Source organism: Cricetulus griseus, assembly GCF_003668045.3.
Source record: "Cricetulus griseus strain 17A/GY chromosome 1 unlocalized genomic scaffold, alternate assembly CriGri-PICRH-1.0 chr1_1, whole genome shotgun sequence".
Taxonomy (NCBI): domain Eukaryota; kingdom Metazoa; phylum Chordata; class Mammalia; order Rodentia; family Cricetidae; genus Cricetulus; species Cricetulus griseus.
In genome coordinates, this window is record NW_023276807.1 from 31,785,150 (window position 1) to 31,806,027 (window position 20,878).

A 20,878-nucleotide genomic window follows, 5' to 3' on the forward strand; every position below is an offset into this window, starting at 1 on the left:
TCACAAGCACATCTGTATTCACACACACACACACACACACACACACACACACACACACACACACACAATGAGGAAACAGGTCCAAAGGTTGCACATTTGCCTACATTCAGGGAAAAACTGAACATCTAGGCCCAAGTTTGATGGCAACATTGTAACGCCACAGTCTGAACTCCCAGCCACTAATCTGGATGTCTTGTGCCTCCACGAGCTCACCTGCCCACCACTGAGTGGAGGAGAGGTCTGAAGCAGCCAGGTGGCACATTCACCATGTGGACGCCTTGGCACAATCATCCAGAGGGTTTGCTCATGACGGGATGAATGAACACAGCTGGTGAGCATGACCTGAAGAAACTTCATGGGTCACCTCCCATTATCTAACCAGTCATTCACAAACATAACTTTGCCCCAGTGGCATCTAGAAGAGCGCCTGGCATGACTCAGACCTCAAGCAGCACTGGAGTGAATGAATGTAAAGAATTCCATGGGCTGAGGACATAGCTCAGCTGATAGCATGCTTGCCTGGTGTGCAGGAAGCCCTGGGTTCCACTCCCAGCGCTGAAGAAAGCAGCCATGGTAGCCCATGCCTGCGACCCCAGCACTTGGGAGGTGGGCAGGAAAATCAGAAGTTCAAGGTTACCCTTGGCTACATAAAGAATTCAAGGAGGAGGAAAAAGTAAAAGAAGGAAAATAATTCTAAACCTCCCAGTCACCCATAATGGCTGTCATACGGAGGGAAAACCATTCTTTTCAATTTGCTGCATGATTTATATTTTATAAAAGTCCATCTGTTCTTTACCATTTTACATCAGCATGTGCCTGGTTTAGTTACTTTTTTAAGATTTATTTTTATTGTTGTTATGTGTATGTGTGCATGCCCTGCATTCTGTGTGTGCACCATGTGTGTGCAGTGCTGCTCATGGAGGCCAGAAGAGGGCGTCAGATCCCATGGAGCTAGAGACACAGATGGTTTGAGCCACCTGATATGGGCACTGAAAACCAAACTCAAGCCCTCTGCAAGAGCCTCAAGTGCTCTTACTGGCTGAGCCACCCCTTCACCCTCCAATTGCTCATTAAAGGCTTGATGAGTAGACATTGGACTTCTTTGTGCATAATTTCATAGAGCACAGAAGCTCGGTGGACACTTGTGATATGAAAATTATACAGGCCAGGGGCTAGAGAGATGGCTCAGCGGTTAAGAGCACTGACTGCTCTTCCAGAGGTCCTAAGTTCAGTTCCTGGCAACCACATGGTGGCTCACAACCACCTTGAATGAGATCTGGTGCCCTCTGCTGACATGCAGGCAGAAGACTGTATATATGATAAATAAATAAATAAATAAATAAATACTATGAAAAAAAAAAGAAAGAAAGAAAGAAAAAAGAAAATCATACAGGCCAAGCTGTGATGGTGCACGCCTTTAGTCCCAGCACTCGGGAGGCAGAGGCAGGCAGATCTCTATGAGCTTGAGGCCAGCCTGGTATACAGAGTTCCAGGACAGCCAGGGCTATACAGAGAAACCCTGTCTCAGAAATTTTTGAAAAAAAAGAAAGAAAGAAATACAGAAGAAAAGAGATGAGAGAAAGACAGAGACAGAGAGAAAGGAAGGAGGAGGAAGTCGGGGTGGGGGGGGAGGGGATGAAAGGAGTGGGCACACACCACAGACTTCACACCTTTGTGCTGTGACTGGCACAGGTGGAAACATACCACAGCCTTCAGGGGATGATGCCTGTGATTACAAACCTCGAAGGTCAGCTGAGCTACTTTCCCTCCACCCTGTTTTCAGGTTTTCTGGGGTGTGGCACAGGACAGAGTCCTGTGACATCTACAGACTCCCAGAGCACTGAGAGCCAGAACCCAGAGTAGCCTTAGGTACAGTGAGGCCAATGGTTGCCAGAGGTTTGAACAGCTGTAATAAAGTCAAGGCCAGGGAACTGGACCAGAAAGCAACAGAGCTGTGAGGAGGGCAGGACAGTCTCCAGCAACCAGGGAAGGAACCATCTTTATCTTAGGCCACAAAAGAGCCAAAAAATGGCATGTGGACTCCACCCAGACCTCAACACAACACAATTAGAAATCAACAATAAAGACATCCCCAAGCCAAAACCCCACTGTAAGCTTGGGAGCTCAAACCACACTGCTGAATAATTCATCAAGAAGAAATCATAATGGAAATCACATTAAGGTACAATGAACTTGGGTCCCACACACCAAAACCTATGGGATTTAACTAAAACAGTAATTAGAAACTTGGATTCTTAAATGCAAATGCTGTATTTCACTGAGTATAAGGCACCATCAATTTTAACAACATTTATGCACATAAAACAAAGGCTGTCAATTAACGAGTGTGAATATATGCACCATGTGAATACTGGTTGCCGAGAAGTCCAGAAGAGGGCATCAGATCCCCTAAAACTGGAGTTGCTGATTGCTGTGAGCCACCCAATGTGGATGCTGAGAATCGAACTCAGGTCCTCTGCAAAAGCAGCAAGTGCTCTTAACCACGGAGCCAGCTCTCCAGTCCAGATGAGCTGGAATCTTTACTTTATCCCTATTGAGGTATTACTTTAGACTTTGATATAGGTTTTAATTATACTGTGGCATGGGCACATTCAAAGACTAATTGGTATTCATGGTATTCCTACACCTTATTCAAAAAATCTGGCTACTAAATCATTTTCCAACTTGGCCATTGATGTCCACATTTTCTACCTAATAATGACCCCAGTGCAATGAAAACATGGATGTTCCTCATTTGTCTCCAGAACGTCCTTCCAAGCTATGAGGGCATTTTTCATGCTCCGGGGCTCACACAGAAAAGACATAACAACTATCGCAAACCTCTTGCAGCCTGAAGAGCTGGTGACACCAGCTCTACCTTCAGAATGCAACCACGAGGTAGCTCAGCAGGGGACCAGCACTTGTCATGCAAGCCTAGTGACTTAAGTTCTATCCCCCCAAGACCCATGTAAACTTGGAAGGAGAGAAGTGACACCACAAACTTGTCATCTGTCCTCCTCAAGGTGAAACACACACACATATATACACACAATAGTAATAATTATACAATTATGTTTTAAAGCCAGATGTAGTGGCATGCACACATTTTAATTCTAGAACTCCTTCAGTAAGATGGAAGGTAGAGACAGGAGAATTGTCCTTATTGCTCACAGGCCAGGTAGTCTGGAGTACAAAGAAAAGAGAGACCCTGCCTCAGCAAGGCAGAAGGAAGAATCAATTTCTAAAAGTTGTCCTCTGACCTCCACACACACACACACACACACACACACACACACACACACACACACACACCAGAGGGGTTTGCCCTTTCACACATATTTTGTCTGTGTTGGAGGAGTTTGGGAGGTTTTTGTGGGGAGGGTGGTTTTGGGGGTTGTTTTTTGTTTGTTTGGTTGGTTGGGTTTTTTTGTTTTGTTTTGTTTGTTTTAGGTTTTGGGTTTTTTGTTTTGTTTTGTTTGTTTGTTTGGGTTTTTTTGTTTGTTTGTTTGTTTGTTTGTTTTTCGAGACAAAGTTTCTCTGTATTGCTTTGGAGCCTATCCTGGAACTCACTCTGTAGACCAGGCTGGCCTCGAACTCACAAAGATCCACCTGCCTCTGCCTCCCAAGTGCTGGGATTAAAGGCATGTGCCACCAATGCCACATTTAGGGGAGGGTGGTTTTTTTGAGACAGGATTTCTCTGTGTAACAGAGCTCTGGCTGTCCTAGAAATCACTTTGTAGACCAGGCTGGCCTCTAACTCACTGAGATCCTACTGCCTATGGCTCCCAGTTGCTAGGATTAAAGGTCGGCACCACCATAATCGGCAGGATTCAGGGAGATTTTTTAAAGTGCTACATCCCACCAGGTGGTGGTGGTGCATGCCTTTAATCCTGGTGGGAGGCAGAGACAGGATCTCTGTGAGTTTGAGATCTAAAGACCAACAGTGGTGCGGCACACCTTTTATCTCAGTGTTCCTGAAGCAGATGCTGGCAGATCTCTGTGAGTTCAAGGCCAGCCTGGTCGAGTTCCAGGACAGAAACCCTATCTTGAAAAACAAAACAAAAATATGTGTGTGCATGGGGGGGTGGGGGGGGAGGGGTAATGTGTATACATGAATGTAGTTGCCTATGGAGGCCAGAAGAGGGAGCTGGAGTTACAGGTGGTTGTGAACCTCCTGAAGCCAGTGCTGGAAAATGAACTCAGGTCCTCAGCAAGAGCAAGAAGGCCTCTCGACCCCCACTTGGGCTATTTCTCCACCCACCCCACCCCCACTTTGCTTTTTTAGACAGTGTCATCTTCTCTCATCCTACAGTGTTTTAGAGAATCGTAGCTTACTTGGCATTCATTACAGCAGGTCTCCTGGTGAATGGTGAACTGGAGGAGTGTATGAATCCTCACCACAGCTTTTGAGCTAGGCAACAAAAGGTGGCAGGAGCTGGGAGCTGGGCATGGGGAGGGAACTGACTTCCCCAGACAACTGTCAACATTAGCATCAGTGCCTGGGCAGGGGAGGCATCCTGAGGTCACATTTAATGCTCACTTTAACACTGGGATACTCCTAGGAAGATCCTGTAGTCAGCTTAGAATGGGGACCATGACATTTAGCAGAGAGATGGCTCTGACTACCCTTGGTGTCAGACAAGTTTTCCCATCATGGAAGTCTTGGACCACTGTTTTTGTTTGTTTTTGCTTTGTTTTGTTTTGTTTTTTCGAGACAGGGTTTGTCTGTGGCTTTGGAGGCTGTCCTGGAACTAGCTCTTGTAGACTAGGCTGGGCTGGAACTCACAGAGATCTGCCTGCCTCTGCCTCCCGAGTGCTAGGATTAAAGGCATGCGCCACCACTGCCTGGCGGGCCACTGTTTTATTAGAGTGTTGCTACTGTAAAACTTATTGGACATCAAGGGAGTATGCTGAGCTTTTAGGTGTAGCTCACTGTTCACTCATGTGAGGGATGTAACACTTTTTTGTTTTGTTTTGTTTTGTTTTTTGTTTTGTTTTTTGAGACAGGGTTTCTCTGTAGCTTTGGAGCCTATCCTGGAACTCACTCTGTAGACCAGGCTGGCCTCGAACTCACAGAGATCCACCTTTGTCTGCCTCAGGAGTGCTAGGATTAAAGGCATTGCTACCACTGCCCAGCCACATTAATTTTTTTTAATGAACATTTTTTTTAAAGACCAAGAGAAGGTTCTGGGAACGAGAAAGGAATTCAGGGGGAAAGATAATCTGGAAGAAAGTCTATGTCTTTGGTGCCATCTGTGAAACTCAAGGAGATTTCCACGTCTTTGGGTAGGAACAACAGCTTGCATAACCGAAGTGTGTTCTCACACACTTGTCTTCTCAGCTAACTCGAACCCCTCTGTCTGGCAGGGGGGAAGAATAATTCAGCAAACTGTGTTAGCTTAATATGGAGTGTTTTTAATAAGGAAAAAAAAAGCTCAGTTCCCTACTTCCTGCTTTTTCTGCTCAACAAGCAAGCTGAAGATATAGGGTGGGTACCTATTACAAGGAATCAACCCTACAGTAAGGGAAGTAATGGGCCCTCCCTGCTGGAAAAAAGCATGTACCCACACACTGCACAAGGGGCGAGTTTGGCCTCTCCGTTACCCAAAACCTGGACTCCCGGTTAAGCTAAACCTTAGCTGTGTCTCCTGAAAGGGTGTATTGAGAATAGAACACCGAACTAAAAAGCATGGGTCCTCCCTAGCTCACCCTTACAGTGGCTTCCTCCTTATTCCAACACAAATTGGAAAAAACAGAAAGTTCTGGAAGTTTCATGTAGGGTTCTGCTGAGCGGTGGTGGCACACACCTTTAATCCTAGCACTCCTGAGGCAGACGAAGGCGGATCTCTGTGAGAGAGACCAACCTGGTCTATAGAGCGAGTTCCAGGACAGGCTCCAAAGCTACACAGAGAAACCCTATCTCGAAAAACCCAAAAATAAATAAATAAATAAATAAAGTTGGGTTCCCAGGGATTGGAAATGTAACTCGGTTGGCAGAGCACTTGCCTAACATACATGAAGCTCTGGGTTCAACCCCCAGCATGAATAAGCCCAGATATGCTGGTGCACGCCTGTAATTTCAGCACTCAGAAGGTGGGAGTAAGAGTTCGAGGTCACCCTCTGCTACATTGTGAGTTTAGGCTAATGGGAAGGAAGGAGGGAATTGGGGGGCGTGGGGAGGGATCTTAGCACTCTTTTCTCCTTGCTACCCTAGCCATGTTGGTCTGTTGATGTTTCTAATTCCTCCAGTTTGTCAGGCCCAGTTCATAGCCGAGGATAGAGATTCCCCTCCCCACAATAATGAAGGAGAAGCAGGTATGAAGACCAGGGACGGAGGAAACTGGGGACAAGGCTCAGCTGGGCAAAGATGAGATTTCTCCAGCTCCTTCTGCAGCACACTGGCTCCTAGTGACCTACAATGATGACAGCTTGAGCCTGGAAGATTAACCCTGGACAGGCTTTTGGGAAACTGTGGCTATCCTCTAGACTCTGCGCCCTCAAGAGAACGGAGTTTCCATCCTTCCTTCTCCACCTTAAGAGCCAATTATGGAGGACGAGCATTAGCCATTATTTAATTTAAACCTGCCTTAGAGTGTTCACAATTTCCACCTGAAGTGTCCCAATCAATAAGCAGTACCAAATATCTACTAATATTTGGGCATGAAAATGGATGTGGACAGGCTCTAGGAGCAAGCAGAATCAAGCCAAAGACCAGCCTCAGTATTTATTAACCAAAGCCCCTGGCAGCTCAAGCCTCTGGCTCCCTTTATTCATTTGCTATATACTTCCCAGCTGTTTGGCGTTCCAGTCAACAACACATTTGAATCTGTTTTGTCTTTGTTGTTGAGAAAGGGTGTCCTGTAGCCAAGACTGGCTTCAAAGTGCTATATAACTGAGGACGACCCTGAGTTGATACCCCTGCCACCACCTCCTGAGTGCAGGCATTGCAGGTGTGTGCACGACAGCTTTAGCTCCTCCTTTTGATGGTATTCTCCACCTAATCAGATCATGAATATAGACATGAGCTCATTGTGTATGTCCCCTAACTAGCTCCTTTAACTTGGATATAAAATGTTCTCCAAAAACCCGTTTTAAAGACCTAGTTCCCAGTCTGTCACACTGTTGGGAGATGGAAATCTCGGAAGTGGAGAGATGTCTCAGCAGTTAAAACACTTGTTGCTCTTGCAGAGGACTGGGCTTTTATTCCCAGTAGCCATGTGGTGGTTCACAACCATTGTAACTTCAGTTGCAGGGGACCCAACACACTCTTCTAACTTCTGATGACACCAGGCACCTAAGCAGTACACACATGCAAACATGCAGGCAAGACATACATAAAATAAAGACAATCTTTAAAGAACAATTTGACCAAGAGGGGAGATGCCTTGGTCTGACATATGACGTCACTATGATATACCACCAGCAGTTCAAAACAACAGGGTCATGAACAAACTCTAAAACCTGGAACAACAGAGGCTTGTCATGATCCCAGCACTTGGGGCGGTGAGGCAGGAGGATGGAGAATTCCAGGGTAGCCTGGGCTACATAAAGGAGTAGCAGTGGTGCTCAATCTTTAAAAAATAAAATAAAATAAAATAAAATAAAAACAAAGCCACGAGCCATGGGATTTAAGCCCACCCAGAACTCAACTGTATCTCTTGGTCACGCCCGAGTCACTTTTCTCCAGAACCTTCACTAGCTCTCTAGTACTGGCTGCTCTTGAAACGCAAGGAAGTTGGCAGCCAGGTTTGCCGTTTCCATTACTCATGGTCTCTTCTGTGCGCAGTGATTTTAAACATGAAAGTAACCGGAGACAAACAAAGGGTCTTGTTAGAAAGACTATCTTTCAAAACCAATATACCCCATAAGCCTTTGAAAGTCAAGAGGCAGAACAGGGGGCTCCTAGTGGTGTTCTTGGGTTCGGACGCCAACTCCCCCTATGCCCCGCTACAACCCCCACCCCCGCCGTCCCGCCCTCCCTCCGGCCCCAGGGTCTCCTTTCATCCTCTGATTCCTACGCCCACTTCCCTGGGGGAGCCCTAGATCTACCCTTGGAGGAGTCCATGGAGGATATGGGCCAGATCAGCGCACCAACTGGCAGCCGAATGCCAGAATGCAAAGCGAAAGCAAGGGCGTTTACCGCCGCCTGCAAGGCTTGGTCCAGGGTTGCCACGACAACCCGCGACTTCCTGCGGGCTGGCGTGCTCGTCCCTGCACCCGGGCTCTGTGGCCTGGGTTGAGGATGGGGTCTCAGCCCTAAGGGCTGCAGAACCTCCTGATTTTGTTTTAGCTTGTGGCTCTTTTCCAAGGAACTGTCATCGCTACTCCCGAAACCTCTGGTGGCCGTGAACGATGCATCCGCCAAAGGCTTGCAGATGCGGGTTTAGAATTGGCCCTGATTAGGCAGGACTCACCCACCATCTACAGCGCCTTTTTCTGGGCCAGGCTCCCTGCTAGATGCTATCTTCCCTCAACAGCCAGCTGCGTTTTTCAAAATAGAAAACTGACTTTGGGTAAAGGCTCATTCAAGGTCACCCAGAAAACGGATTCACGCCCAAGTTTCAACCTTACAAATCTACCGTTCTTTCCATGGCATAGGTTGCAATTTATCTTTCTTACCCTTTCCCTAGTACATCTTGCATAGAAAATTGTTGGTTTGGGGATTTTTTTTTCTCCAACTCAAGCTTAGTCTCTAAATTTGCATTGAGACCTAGTTTCTCATATGGTTAACTGGAAAAAAATACAAATGTTTTAATTAATCTCAACACTCATATTTGTGCTTGTGCTGTATGCATGCGTGTGCACATGGGTGTGTGAGGCACACTGGCCTGTGCACGTGCATGGGGCATCCAGAGGTTAATGCCATCAGTTAGTTGTCTCCATTGCTCTCCACCTTGTTTTTTGAAACAGGGCTTCTCATTGAACCTGGAGCTCTCACTGTTACAGCCCCAGGAGCCCCAGGAGCCCCAGGAGCCCCAGGGGAATCCACTCATCTCTGCTTCACAAGGCCCTTAGTGGATGCTGGGGATCCGAACTCAGGTCCTCACACTTGTACAGCAAGCACTTACTCACTGAGCCATCTCCACAGAGGATTTTATTTTAAATTATTTCATTGACTATCGAATAAAAAACAGAGAAACGGTGGAAATCTTGAAACTGAGCCAGCCAAACTTTACATAGATGGGGAGTGCTCTCCAGGCCACACCCCTTACTGAGGAGCTGTCCAGTTTATGATAGTCCCTAGGGTTATAGAAAAGACAGACTCTAGCAGGGCAGGGCATGATGGCTCAGGCCTTTAATTCCAGCACTTGGGAGGCAGAGGCAAGTGGATCTCTGTGGGGCCAGCCTGGTCTGCAAAGTGAGTAACAGGACAGCCAGGGCTGTTACAAAGAGAAACCCTGTCTTGAAAATCAAACAAACAAACAAAAAGACTGACCCTCTTATTAGAGGGTGTCAGAAATGTTGCCAGTGTTTGCCTGCAGGTTGGTTGCCCGACTGATGCCTCAGTGCCACACTCTGTCATCAATGGGTACAAGCGGGTTCTGGATTTGTCTGTGGAGACTGAGTCCACCTTCCCACTTGCTGAAAAGGTCAAGGCCTTCTTGGCTGATCCATCTGCATTGGTGGCTGCTGCCCCTTTGGCCACCACGGCAGCTCCTGCTGCTGCTGCAGCCCCAGCCAAAGCTGAAGCCAAGGAAGAGTCGGGGGAATCAGACGAGGATGTGGGATTTGGTCTTTGACTGATTCCCCTCAAAGCCACCAATTCAACCATCTTAATCTGAGGTAGATAGAAATAAAAGCTTACTTCTGTTAAAATAAATAAATAAATAAATAAATAGGACTGAAGGGCCACCTGTGAGTTCAAACACGGTTGAAGGATTGTCAGTTTCACAGGAATGGATTTCAAGAAATGTTAGCATTTACTAAAACGCTAGAATTCCTAGCAGGGTCCCCGGCAAAGTGAAAGGCACGTGAGGCAAAGCATTGTTAGGCACTGGCAATTACAGTTGTCCATCAGTGGTAAGTCTTTACTCAGCATCCCTCTCATTGTGATTTCTTCTTCTTTAAAAAAGCTAAGATGTTAGAGCCAGGGTGGCTTGACTCTTATTTTATTTTATCGAGAGAGGGTATCACTATGTAGCCACAGCTAGCCTGGAACTCTCTATGTAGACGCACTGGCCTCGAATTCAGATTTGCCTGCCCCTGCCTCTGTGTCCTGAGTGCTGAGATGAAGTGGTTTGCTTCTCCACTGACATGTGTTAGGTCTCTTCCAGGAGCCCTGACAGCATGATAGGACTGTCCTCCACACAGTCAGGCCGACTGCCCTTATGCTGGCAGTAGCCACGCTGACACTCCCAGGACTTGAGGAAGTTACATAGCTACCCAACAACTAGAGCAGCTTGCTGCTGGAGCTCTCTGGCTCTTGGAGGTGCAGCCCCACCCATGAGTGCTTCAAACAGCTTGCATTGAATTCATTGTCATAAAAAGCTATGGTAAACTCTAAATGATCTTGCCCTTCCCACCCAAACCAGAAGAGGAAGACTTTCCTGGCAGCCCAGCAGAAAACCTGTAACTGATGCAAGCCTAGTCATTCATTTGCATGAAAGTCCTCTGTGACTGGTGCAAACATCCTTTCTCCGTCTGTGTAAGCCAGTCAGCTCCTTTTGTGAACAGATGGGTGGAGACCTCTTCTTGCTGCCCCTTGGTAGGCCCAATAAAAAGGCTTGTTTCTCTCAATAAAAGGCTTGTTTCTCTCAAGTGATCTTTTCATGGTGTGTGTGGAGGGTGGGCATGTGTGCATATAATGGAAATGGCAATGTTCTCTTCAGTCACTCTCAACCTTATTTTCTTTTGCTTTTGTATTTGGTTTTGCTTTTTGTTTTTGTTTTTTGTGTTTTTGTTTGTTTGTTTGTTTGTTTTTGAGACAGGGTTTCTATGTGTAGCCCTTCCATCCTCACTCTGTAGACCAGGCTGGCCTCAAACTCACAGAGATCCACCTGCCTCTGCCTCCCGAGTGCTGGGATTAAAGGCGTGCGCCACCACCACCTGGCTTTCCAGGTTATGTTTTGATAGAAGGTCTCTCATTAAATAGTTTACCTCTTCAGCCAGCAAACCCCAGGGATCCATTCATCTCTGCCTCCCTAGTGCCGGGATCACATTCCTCCAGGCTTTTTAAGATGGGTTCTGAGGATCAAACATGGCTTGCAAGCTCTTCACAGACTGAGCCATCTCCCTAGGCCTTTTTTTTTTTTAATTTTTTAATGATTCCTTTATTCTTAGATGCATTGGTGTTTTGCCCTCATGTATATCTGTGTGAGGATTTCAGATCCCCTGGAACTAGAATCACAGACAGTTGTGAGCTGCCGTGTGGGTGCTGGGAATTGAACCCAGGTCCTCTGGAAGAACAACCAGTGCTCTTAACCACTCAGCCATCTTTTCGGCCCCTTGTCTTCTCTTTTCACCACACCTCCCAAGGCCTTCTTGCCTCCTCCCTTAGTACAATGGACTCATCTAGTAACAGGGAGAAGGAAGACTATAAGGTGAGCAGGCAGCAGTGGGGATAACGGCAGTAGATCAAGAAAGCGGGAGTTTCAGAGAGCTTCCGCGCCTAAGAGCCAAGTTTCCAAAGAGCTGTGGAGAGCTAAGATTCCAACAGCCTCCTTTAATCCCAGCACTTGGGAGGTAGAAGCAGTCGGATCTCTGTGAGTTCAAGACCAGCCTGGTCTACAAGAGCTAGTTCCAGGACAGCCTCCAAAGCCACAGAGAAACCCTACCTGGGGGGCGGGGGAGGGGGGATTCCAACATCGTAAACACAACACGAATGACATGGGTTGCTGCATGAGTCAAGGTCCTACCTAGAATCTGAGACCTGTCAAGAACTGTAACCCTAGAAGGTGCCATCTGCTGCGGCTTCAGTCTGCTACCACTCCTGCCAGCGGTGGAGGATTCCAAAAACCACTAAGCGCTGGGCCGCTTCTAAAGGACTTAGAACTCTACATCTCTGGGGCTTGGGCACTCGGCTCAGTTTGCCAAGACCAGAAGATCTTCTCCTCAACACCCTGTGATTCCTATAGGGCTCCTGCCATCTGACAGGGGACAGAGAGAGGAACTGCCTGAAGCCTGCATCCCTGGCCTTCAGTCTTCAGGACCTGGCTTGTCAGTTCAGGGACCTGGAGTGTGGCTCCAGGCCGGGAAGCGGGAGCTGCGGGCAACACGCACAGCTGCAGACGCTGGGCCGGGAGAGCAGCTGGTCTTTTGTTCCCCACATCTCCTGCAATCCCACCCCAGCAGTGGAAATTAGGTGTCTAGGGATAAAAGAAAGCCAGCAGCCGAAGAGAAAGATACCAGATAAACTCTCCCTCTTCTCTCGTGGGTCTTGGCAAAGCAGGAAGTGATGCTGTGAAAAGAAACTTGAGTCAGGAATTATCTGATGGCCGAGGAGTCGCATGCATTGGTAAGAAGGCCGTGTGTTCGTTCAGGCCCAAGAGCTGCAAGCTAAGTTGACGGTTGGAGGTCCAGCTGCACTGGCAAAACACTTAGAAGAAGCCTTTCTTCTTCAATGTCAGAAAAAGGTCACCCACCGCAAATCATTGCTGCGCCCGTTTGTACCATCAGTGTCCACCAGAGGGCAGTATAATCCCGGGTATGGAGAAGAAGATGCTGGCTCCTCTTTCACAGCTGAGGCCTTAGGAGTTGGAGTGGGGTGTCTTAGGGACCTGGGAAATAATAGTTGAATGATTATTGATACATAGTCTGCTGAACCTTCAGTGGCAGGCTGAGTTACAAAATGGGGTGAGAAAGTATGAGTGTCCCCAAATGCGGCCTCCACATCTACAGTGGAGGATAATTAATCTCCACATTTAGTATCAACTCAGGTTGGGACCCATAACCACTTAGCTTCTGTGTTCCAAGGGCAGTTCTCAGTGCAGAGACTCAAAGGTGAATAAAACAGTCTTGGGAGCTGGTGATATGGTTCAGGCTGTAAAGTGTTTGCTCCCTAAGTGGAAGGACCTGAGTTCAATTCCCAGAACCCACATAAAAGAACCAGACCTGGGGCTGGAGAGATGGCTCAGAGGTTAAGAGCACCGATTGCTATTCCAGAGGTCCTGAGTTCAATTCCCAGCAACCACACGGTGGCTCACAACCATCCGTTATGAGATCTGGTCCCTCTTCTGGTGTGCAGATATACATGGAAGCAGAATGTTGTATACATAATAAATAAATAAAATCTTTTATAAAAAAAGTATAAATAATGTTATTCAGGCTGTCAATCAGCCAGCACTGTGAAAACCAACACAGTAACATGATACCTGATGCTGACTCCTGCAAAATACTCCAGGAGCCTGCTCCCTACCTGTGAGGCAGAATGTGAGCAGTGCCTCCCCCAGCAGGGTTCACAACCTCAGCTATCCCCTAACCTGCGCAGCAGGACTTTGAGGAGGGACGCTAGATTCTCAAAGACTGAATATGATCTGTCAGGGTACACCCTGCCCACACCCCTTGCCCCCATTTTCATTTCCTCAGTAGGCAAGTATGTTTGAACATTTGGTCTCCAACTAATAGTGCTGTTTGGGAAAGCCTCACTGAGGGTGAGGCTTGAAGTCCTATGGCCCCACTTCCTGCTCTCTGCTCTCTCTGACTCAGCAGTAATATGATTAACCCCCTCATGCTCCTGCTATTATGGGTGCCCACCAGAATAGAGCACTCAGACACAGTCTATAGTCAATTGAAAGTCTTTATTCCAGCCAGTGGAACTACACTCAAGTTATTTGGGACCCAAGTGTTTAGAGTAAGTGTAGTCAGAAATTTTTTAGGGGCCATAGGCTCTCCAATAATGACAGAGACTTCTTATTAATTATGAAAGCTTAGCTGGTAGCTTAGGCTTGCTTCTGAATAGCTCATAACTTAAATTAACCCATTTTTATCAATTTACTTTCTGCCTCGTGGCTCTATGACCTCATCTCCGTATCGTCCCCTGGCATCTCCCTTTCTTCTTCCCAGTGTCCTCTCTGCGATGAAAATCCCGCCTAGCTACTGACCATTCAGCTTTTTATTAAACCAATCCAAATGACATTATCTTCACAGTATACAAAAAGATTATTCCACACATTTCTCCCTTTTGTCTAAATAAAAATGAAAGGTTTTAACTCTAACATAGTAAAACTATATACAATAAGAACAATTATCAAGTATTGTCTAAATAGAAAGGAATTCACTTTAACAAATGAAACTATATACAATAAGAACAATTATCAAGTAAGAATTACATTCACAATGCCCAGTCCATTTGTATTTGGCAAATACAGAGAAAATATTCAATTAACTATCCTTTCTTGATGAGTCCAGAATTTTGTACCTAATTTACATTCTATCGTGACTAAGGAAAACTCTATAACTGTCTAGTCTTCAACACCATCAAAGACACCAGAAGGATATATTACCTGAGTAAATAGGAAGTACAGAGCAAGCAACTTCTAAACTATAGAATTGACAGAGACATCTGGCTGCCTGGACAGTTAGTTACCCAAGGTTACTGTGCAATGTTGGGACATCCATTTTTAGCCTACAGACTTTTCTGTGAAGCAGGAATTTTCAAAGGACTATCTTACTCTGTCTTGGTAAAGTTCAACAATCACTTTCTTTTGTGTCCTTCTGGTCCAGTTTGGACAGCATACTGTCTGCAGTCTAGGCAAGGGCAGTTTCTTGCCCAAATGGCTAGTTTTTGCCACAATGAAAGCAAACTCCAGTTGGGCAGTGGTGGTGCACACCTTTAATCCCAGCACTCAGGAGGCAGAGGCAGGCAGAGCTCTGTGAGGTTGAGGCCAGCCTGGTCTACAGGGTGAGTTCCAGGACAGCCAAGGTACACAGAGGAAACCCTGTTTCAAAAAAACAAAAAGAAAGGAAGGAAGGAAGGAAGGAAGGAAGGAAGGAAGGAAGGAAGGAAGGAGAGAGGGAGGGAAGAGGGAGGGAGGGAGGGAAAGAGCAGAGAGAGAGAGAGAGAGAGAGAGAGAGAGAGAGAGAGAGAGAAAAGAAGGAAGGAAGGAAGGAAGGAAGGAAGGAAGGAAGGAAGGAAGGAAGGAAGGAAGGAAACTTCATATAGAGTTTCTTTGATGTCCACCATCCTTTCTTGAAGTAAATTGGTGGTACCAGGAACAGACATGTCTCACTGTCATGAAAAGCCGTAGGTTATTAAAACATTGTGTCATATTCTCTGAAGTGTTTGAAGACCAACTATCTATCTAAAATATATCTTTGTATGGCCTTGAAAACATACCTAACATGACTCTAAGTTTGATTGCTATAGACGACTAACTGTTAACCTGTCTTTCTTTATTATCCTAAATAGCTTTCAAGGACTAAAACTTTACATTACAATTTTAAAATGAGCTGTATAGGTACAATACCTTAAACAAGAACAGAAACATATATACACTATAACAAAAATAACTTTAAATTTATATCAATATACAAAATTTATATCAATATACAAAAATCCATACCAATGTAAAATATTTGAGACTAGTGGTTGTTCAAAAGTAGACTCAACAATCACTTTATCACATCATTCTGTATTATATCCCCCTTTTCTCTTCAGAGAGAGATCTCTGAATACAATCGCCTTTACTTAGCTTTCTCCCTGACCCTTACCAGTAACAATTTATAACCAACTCCCTAAATGATGACAAACATCCATAACCCACTAAACATAAAAAAAAAAAAATGCCCAACCATCTCTTGGGAATGTGGGCATTGTGTTCTCTAGACTGCTTCCTATTGTCTGGCGATGCTAGAATCTTTGGGGTACCCTGAGAAAATTAGGTTAATGGTCAAGATCTGGGTAGAATAGTCTGTGAGGCTGGACCATCTCAGTCAGTAGCCTTGAAACTGCTGTTCTGGGTGCAGAACTCTGAGGAAACTGCAACAGAGGCATTCTGAGAGCAGCTGGGCCACCCATTTTCACTAGTCTCTGACCCCCTTGCTCTGAAAACACATTAACTTTCGAAGGTAACATACATGTCCGCATTAACACAAGTATGCTCTGTGCATTGTACACAAGTCAGCCAAAGATAATTTTTTTTGTTCTATGTTGAGCAGGTAAAATATACATCACCTGTCTTGTAGTTTTTCTAAGTTTATTTCTTTGTGACTGCAGCCAGGATTTCATGGGGTCTCCCCCTCCATCAAATCTGATCTCTAGCAACCTTGAATGGATCCACATCCTTTCGTTTTCTGTGGAAACAAAAGCATAACCTCTTGATAGGTGTAGATTAGATTGGGGAACAATTGTTCCCATTGGGGAACAATGTAGCATATTTTTTACTTTTGTTTTGAAGTTAAGGCATTTTAAAAATACATAGGTTGCTTTAATTTAGTAGTTTTCATAATCCAGTGTCTCTCAGCAGCTATTGTTTGCTTATCAGCAATCAAAAATTTAAAGTTAATACAAAGCATACAGGTTCCAGACTCCCCATGTATTTCCCAACTCTATGTGGCTTATTCTTTTTATATTATTTTATTTTCTCTTTAAAGACTTTATCTTATTATTTATAAACCATTTTTCTATGTCTATCTATACCCACTGTCTTTTCTTTTTTAAGCCTATACACATTTTTTTAAGCACACTGTAACCTTTTAGAGGTTTTTTCCATCTGGATCTGTCTTTACTACATATCTGCAACTATTTCTGTCTGCGTGAGAAAAACTTAAACCTCTACTTGGCTTAGCTTAGCACATGGTACTGGTGGCTGGCTCCAACACACAGGCAGTGGCCCATAGCTGCATCTCTGTATATGAGACTGCAGGACTAGGAAGCTATATCTGCTCTTTATCCAGAACTTGTTTTTGCACTTTCTCAGGCCTTTTGGCCTATGTTTGGATATTCAAGTCCCCACTTTGGATGCCATTTGTAGTCAGACTTTTTCAGTGGGGCTGTTAGCTGCCCAATAATGACACAGAGACTTCTTATTAATTATGAAAGCTCAGCTGATAGCTAAGGCATGTTTCTAACTAACTCTTACAACTTAAATTAACCCATTTATTTTTATTTTTATATATTTGAATTACAAACAAGATTGAATTACATACAATCCCAGTTCCCTTTTCCTTCCCTTCCTCCCCTACCACCCCCCAACTAAAATCCTACCTATCATCATCATTTCTTCTAATCTACACCTATCATATGTCCTTTCTTCTAATCTACACCTGTCATATGTCCTTTCTTCTAATCTATACCTATCATATGTCCTTTCTCCTAATCTACACAAATTAACCCATTTCTATTAATTTACTTTCTGCCTCGTGGCTCTTTTACCCCATCTCCGTACTGCCCATCCTGCTTGCTCTCTGCGTCCCCTGGCATCTCCCTTTCTTCTTCCCAGTGTCCTCTCTGCCATGAAAATCCTGCCTAGCTATTGGCCATTCAGCTGTTTTTGTTTTATGTTTTGTTCTGTTTTGGGTTTTTTTGGTTTTTCGAGACAGGGTTTCTCTGTGGCTTTGGAAGCTGTTCTGGAACTAGCTCTTGTAGACCAGGCTGATCTCAAACTCAGAGATCCGCCTGCCTCTGCCTCCCGAGTGCTGGGATTAAAGGTGTGCGCCACCAATGCCCGGCAAGTAAGAGTTTTTTAAGGCAAGAAAACAAACAAAATCCACATCCTGACATCTTGTTCAGCAGTTGAACAGGGAGGTTTGCACAAGCAAACAATTTAACAGAAGCTAAGGAAAGTTAGCTGGGGCATCTTGGCCTCTGGTTCCTAGAACAGAGCTGGGCAATTTTCCACAGGGCTTCCCATCAAGGAGATCAGATCCTACTTAAGTCTAAATGGCCTCCACAAGAATACAAGATAGAAGAACCTCTGTTCTTTTGTTTGTTTTTGTTTTTGTTTTCCAGACAGGGTTTCTCTGTATTGGTTTGGAGCCTGTCCTGGAATCGCTCTGTAGACCAGGTTGGCCTTGAACTCACAAAGATCTATCTGCCTGTGCCTCCCGAATGGGATTAAAGGTGTGTGCCAACGCCCGGTGGAAACTCTGTATTGTCTTACCCTGTCACACTGACATCTTGACTTCCCCTGCAAAGATGGATGAACCTGTATCTAAAATAAATCCCTCCTCTCTAAAGTCAATTCTTGTCAGATATTTGGTCACAGCAAAAAGACAAGTCCCTAGTCCAGCCTGCTTGCCTCTCTGCTGACCTTTGAACCAGAACCAAGGACAACAAGCCTGGGTAGAGTTGGCTTTAGAAAGGCGGTGAGGAAGATTCCTTCTTAGGACAGATGGGTCTCTGCACACAAAATCTAAGAAGAAATGCTAAGCGGGTTGGACAGGGACCTCAGTGTGGGATAAGCCCCACCTGAAAATAAGAGTGCAAAGCTGAACCACAGCAAAGCCCAAGAGAGGAGGGAAAGCAACACGCTGGTGCAAAGGTATCAGTTCAGCTAACAATGCTCCAGCTCATGCTGTGACTAAAGGTCACAGGCACAAGTACAGCAGAGTGAGTGGTCACCCAGCCACCCTGAAAGAGTGACTGTGCCCATAGCCCAAGCTGGTGGTAGGGTGGGATGGCCTGCTGAGCCCTGTGGTTCAATCCCCAGGGCCAACTTTGCTTGTTTGTTTTTGTTTTTCAAGACAAGGTTTCCCTGTGTAGCATCATTAGCTGTTCTATAACTTGCTCTGTAGACCAGGCCAGCCTCTACCTGCCAAGACTGGGATCAAAGGTGTGTGCCACCACGCCTGGCCTTGTTTTCGTTTTTTTTTTTTTTTTAAAGAGAATATACCCATATGCTCATTAGGTAATTACAAATAAATTCCCAATGGTTGGTGGTGGTATACGCCTTTGATCCCAGCACTAGGGAGGCAGAGGCAGGCGGATCTCTGTGAGTTTGAGGCCAGCCTGGTCTACAGAGCTAATTCCAGGACAGACTATTACACTAAGAAACCCTGTCTCTAAAAACAAACAAACAAACAAAAAAGACAGTTTCCCTGAGAAAAGAGTAAACTAAGGCCAGCAGATTGGCCAGTGAGAAGCTGAGGAAACAAAGTGGGGGAGACAGGTGCAATGTTCACAAATGACTGTGTGTGTGTGTGTGTGTGTGTGTGTGTGTGAGTGTGTGAGTGTGTGTGTGAGTGTGTGTGAGTGTGTGAGTGTGTGTGTGAGTGTGAGTGTGTGTGTGTGTGAGAGTGTGTGTGAGTGAGTGTGTGTGTGTGTGTGTGTGTGTGTGGTGTGTAAAATGAAGGGACCAGACCCTCACCCAGCCCCTTGCTTTAGCAGCCATGACAGGCTGCAGAAAAGACCCAGCAAGATGTGCTGAGCTTCCTGACCTTGCCTGACCCCCTAGTCACTAGCAGGTCAGATACCCTCCATGTGGTAAGGAACCAATCAAAAGTTAGCTGGTGGGCTCTGGACAACAGCCTTGGGAGGGCCTATAGGCCATAGCAATCAGTTAACTAATCAACACAGAACAGGTCACCCAAGCCCGGAAGTGCACCAATCCTGGGACCGTTGCATACCCCTAGACACTACCTTTACACAATCCAATAAATTCCCTGCCTCGAAGCCCCTTCAGGTCCTTCTCACACCAATCTCTGTGTTGGACTGATAAGGGATTCGAGTTAAGACAGTTAACTCGTTAAATAATAAGACTTTGCTTTTGCATCGGAATGGGTCTCTTGGTAATTTTGGGGCTCAGCATTTTGGCACAACAGTGTGTGCATCATTTTCTGCTACTTAGCCCCTGATGGAGTTGCACCATCAACCATCACTTCCTGTTTGCCACACACACACACACACCAGCATTTACTTCACTTACCCTTTTACTTCTGGCCCCTGTCATTTGTTCTGTGTATTAGTCAGCTCTGGCCACAAGAACGTTGCGTAACAAACTTCTCCCAAACTCAGCTGCCTACAGCAGCCAGCATGGGGTTTTCTCATTCATGCGTCTGGAGATCGGTGGTACCAGTCAGCTTCAGGCTAAAGGCAGCCCGGATGCTGGGTGCAGCTCAAACTCAGGATCTCTCCCTGGGTTTGTTTCGCTGTCCTGGGAACAGCAGCTGCCCGAGTAAGGGTGTTCTCGTGTCAGATGGCAAAGGCAGGAGGCCAGTAAAACAGAATGACTAATGATTTAAACTTTCTGAAAATGTCACATTGTCACTTCCCTCTGAGCTGTTACTCGGAGTCACAGGGAAAAGCCCAAGTTGGGGGGGTTGAGAACATAGATTCCATCTGAGGCAGGGCAGAAAGAGGAAAATTAAGAGGATGTGAAAGGGGGAAAGGAGTCTGGCTGGAGCCTCTCACAGTCTGGGCATCAACTCCAACATAGACACAGTATTTCTTTTTTAATTAATGTATTATGTGTGTGCACGAATTCGAGTGCCTGCACCCATAAGAGTCAGAAGAGGGCAGCAGATCCCTTGGAACTGGAGTCATGGGCTGTTGTGAGCCATCTCTCACCCCCCATCCCCATATGGATGCTTGGAACAGAACTCCCGTCGTCTGGAGGAGTAGTAAACACTCATAACCGCTGAACCATCTTTCCAGTTATAGGGACTTTCTTCTGATTTTTGTTTGTTTGTTTGTTATTTTTGAGACAGGGTTTCTCTGTGTAGCCCTGGCTGTCCTGGAACTTGCTCTGTAGACCATGCTAGCTTCAAACTCAGAGATTCTGCCTCCCAAGCATTGAGATTAAAGTACCACCACACCTGGTCTGACAGTATTTTTTTTTTTTTTTTTTTTTTTTTGGTTTTTCGAGACAGGGTTTCCCTGTGGCTTTGGAAGCTGTCCTGGAACTAGCTCTTGTAGACCAGGCTGGTCTCGAACTCACGGAGATCGGCCTGCCTCTGCCTCCCGAGTGCTGGGATCAAAGGCATGCACCACCACCGCCTGGCA

General features: G+C 45.7%; 1 protein-coding gene across 4 annotated transcripts in view; it reads right to left on the reverse strand.

Moving 5' to 3' along the window:
• Spats1 (spermatogenesis associated serine rich 1) overlaps positions 1 to 20,583 on the reverse strand; it is a 46,461-nt gene extending 25,878 nt beyond the window's left edge. For 2 of the 4 annotated variants that reach the window (XM_035452857.1, XM_035452860.1), the window contains exon 1: positions 7,651 to 7,908. In XM_035452857.1, coding sequence (XP_035308748.1) covers positions 7,651 to 7,768 — 118 coding nt within the window. In that variant the 5' untranslated portion in view covers positions 7,769 to 7,908. Of the gene's footprint in view, positions 1 to 7,650; positions 7,909 to 12,345; positions 12,717 to 16,111; positions 16,231 to 19,802 lie in introns of those variants that run through there. The other 2 variants (XM_035452859.1, XM_035452858.1) reach the window with 2 other exon arrangements.
• Positions 20,584 to 20,878: the final 295 nt, after the last annotated feature.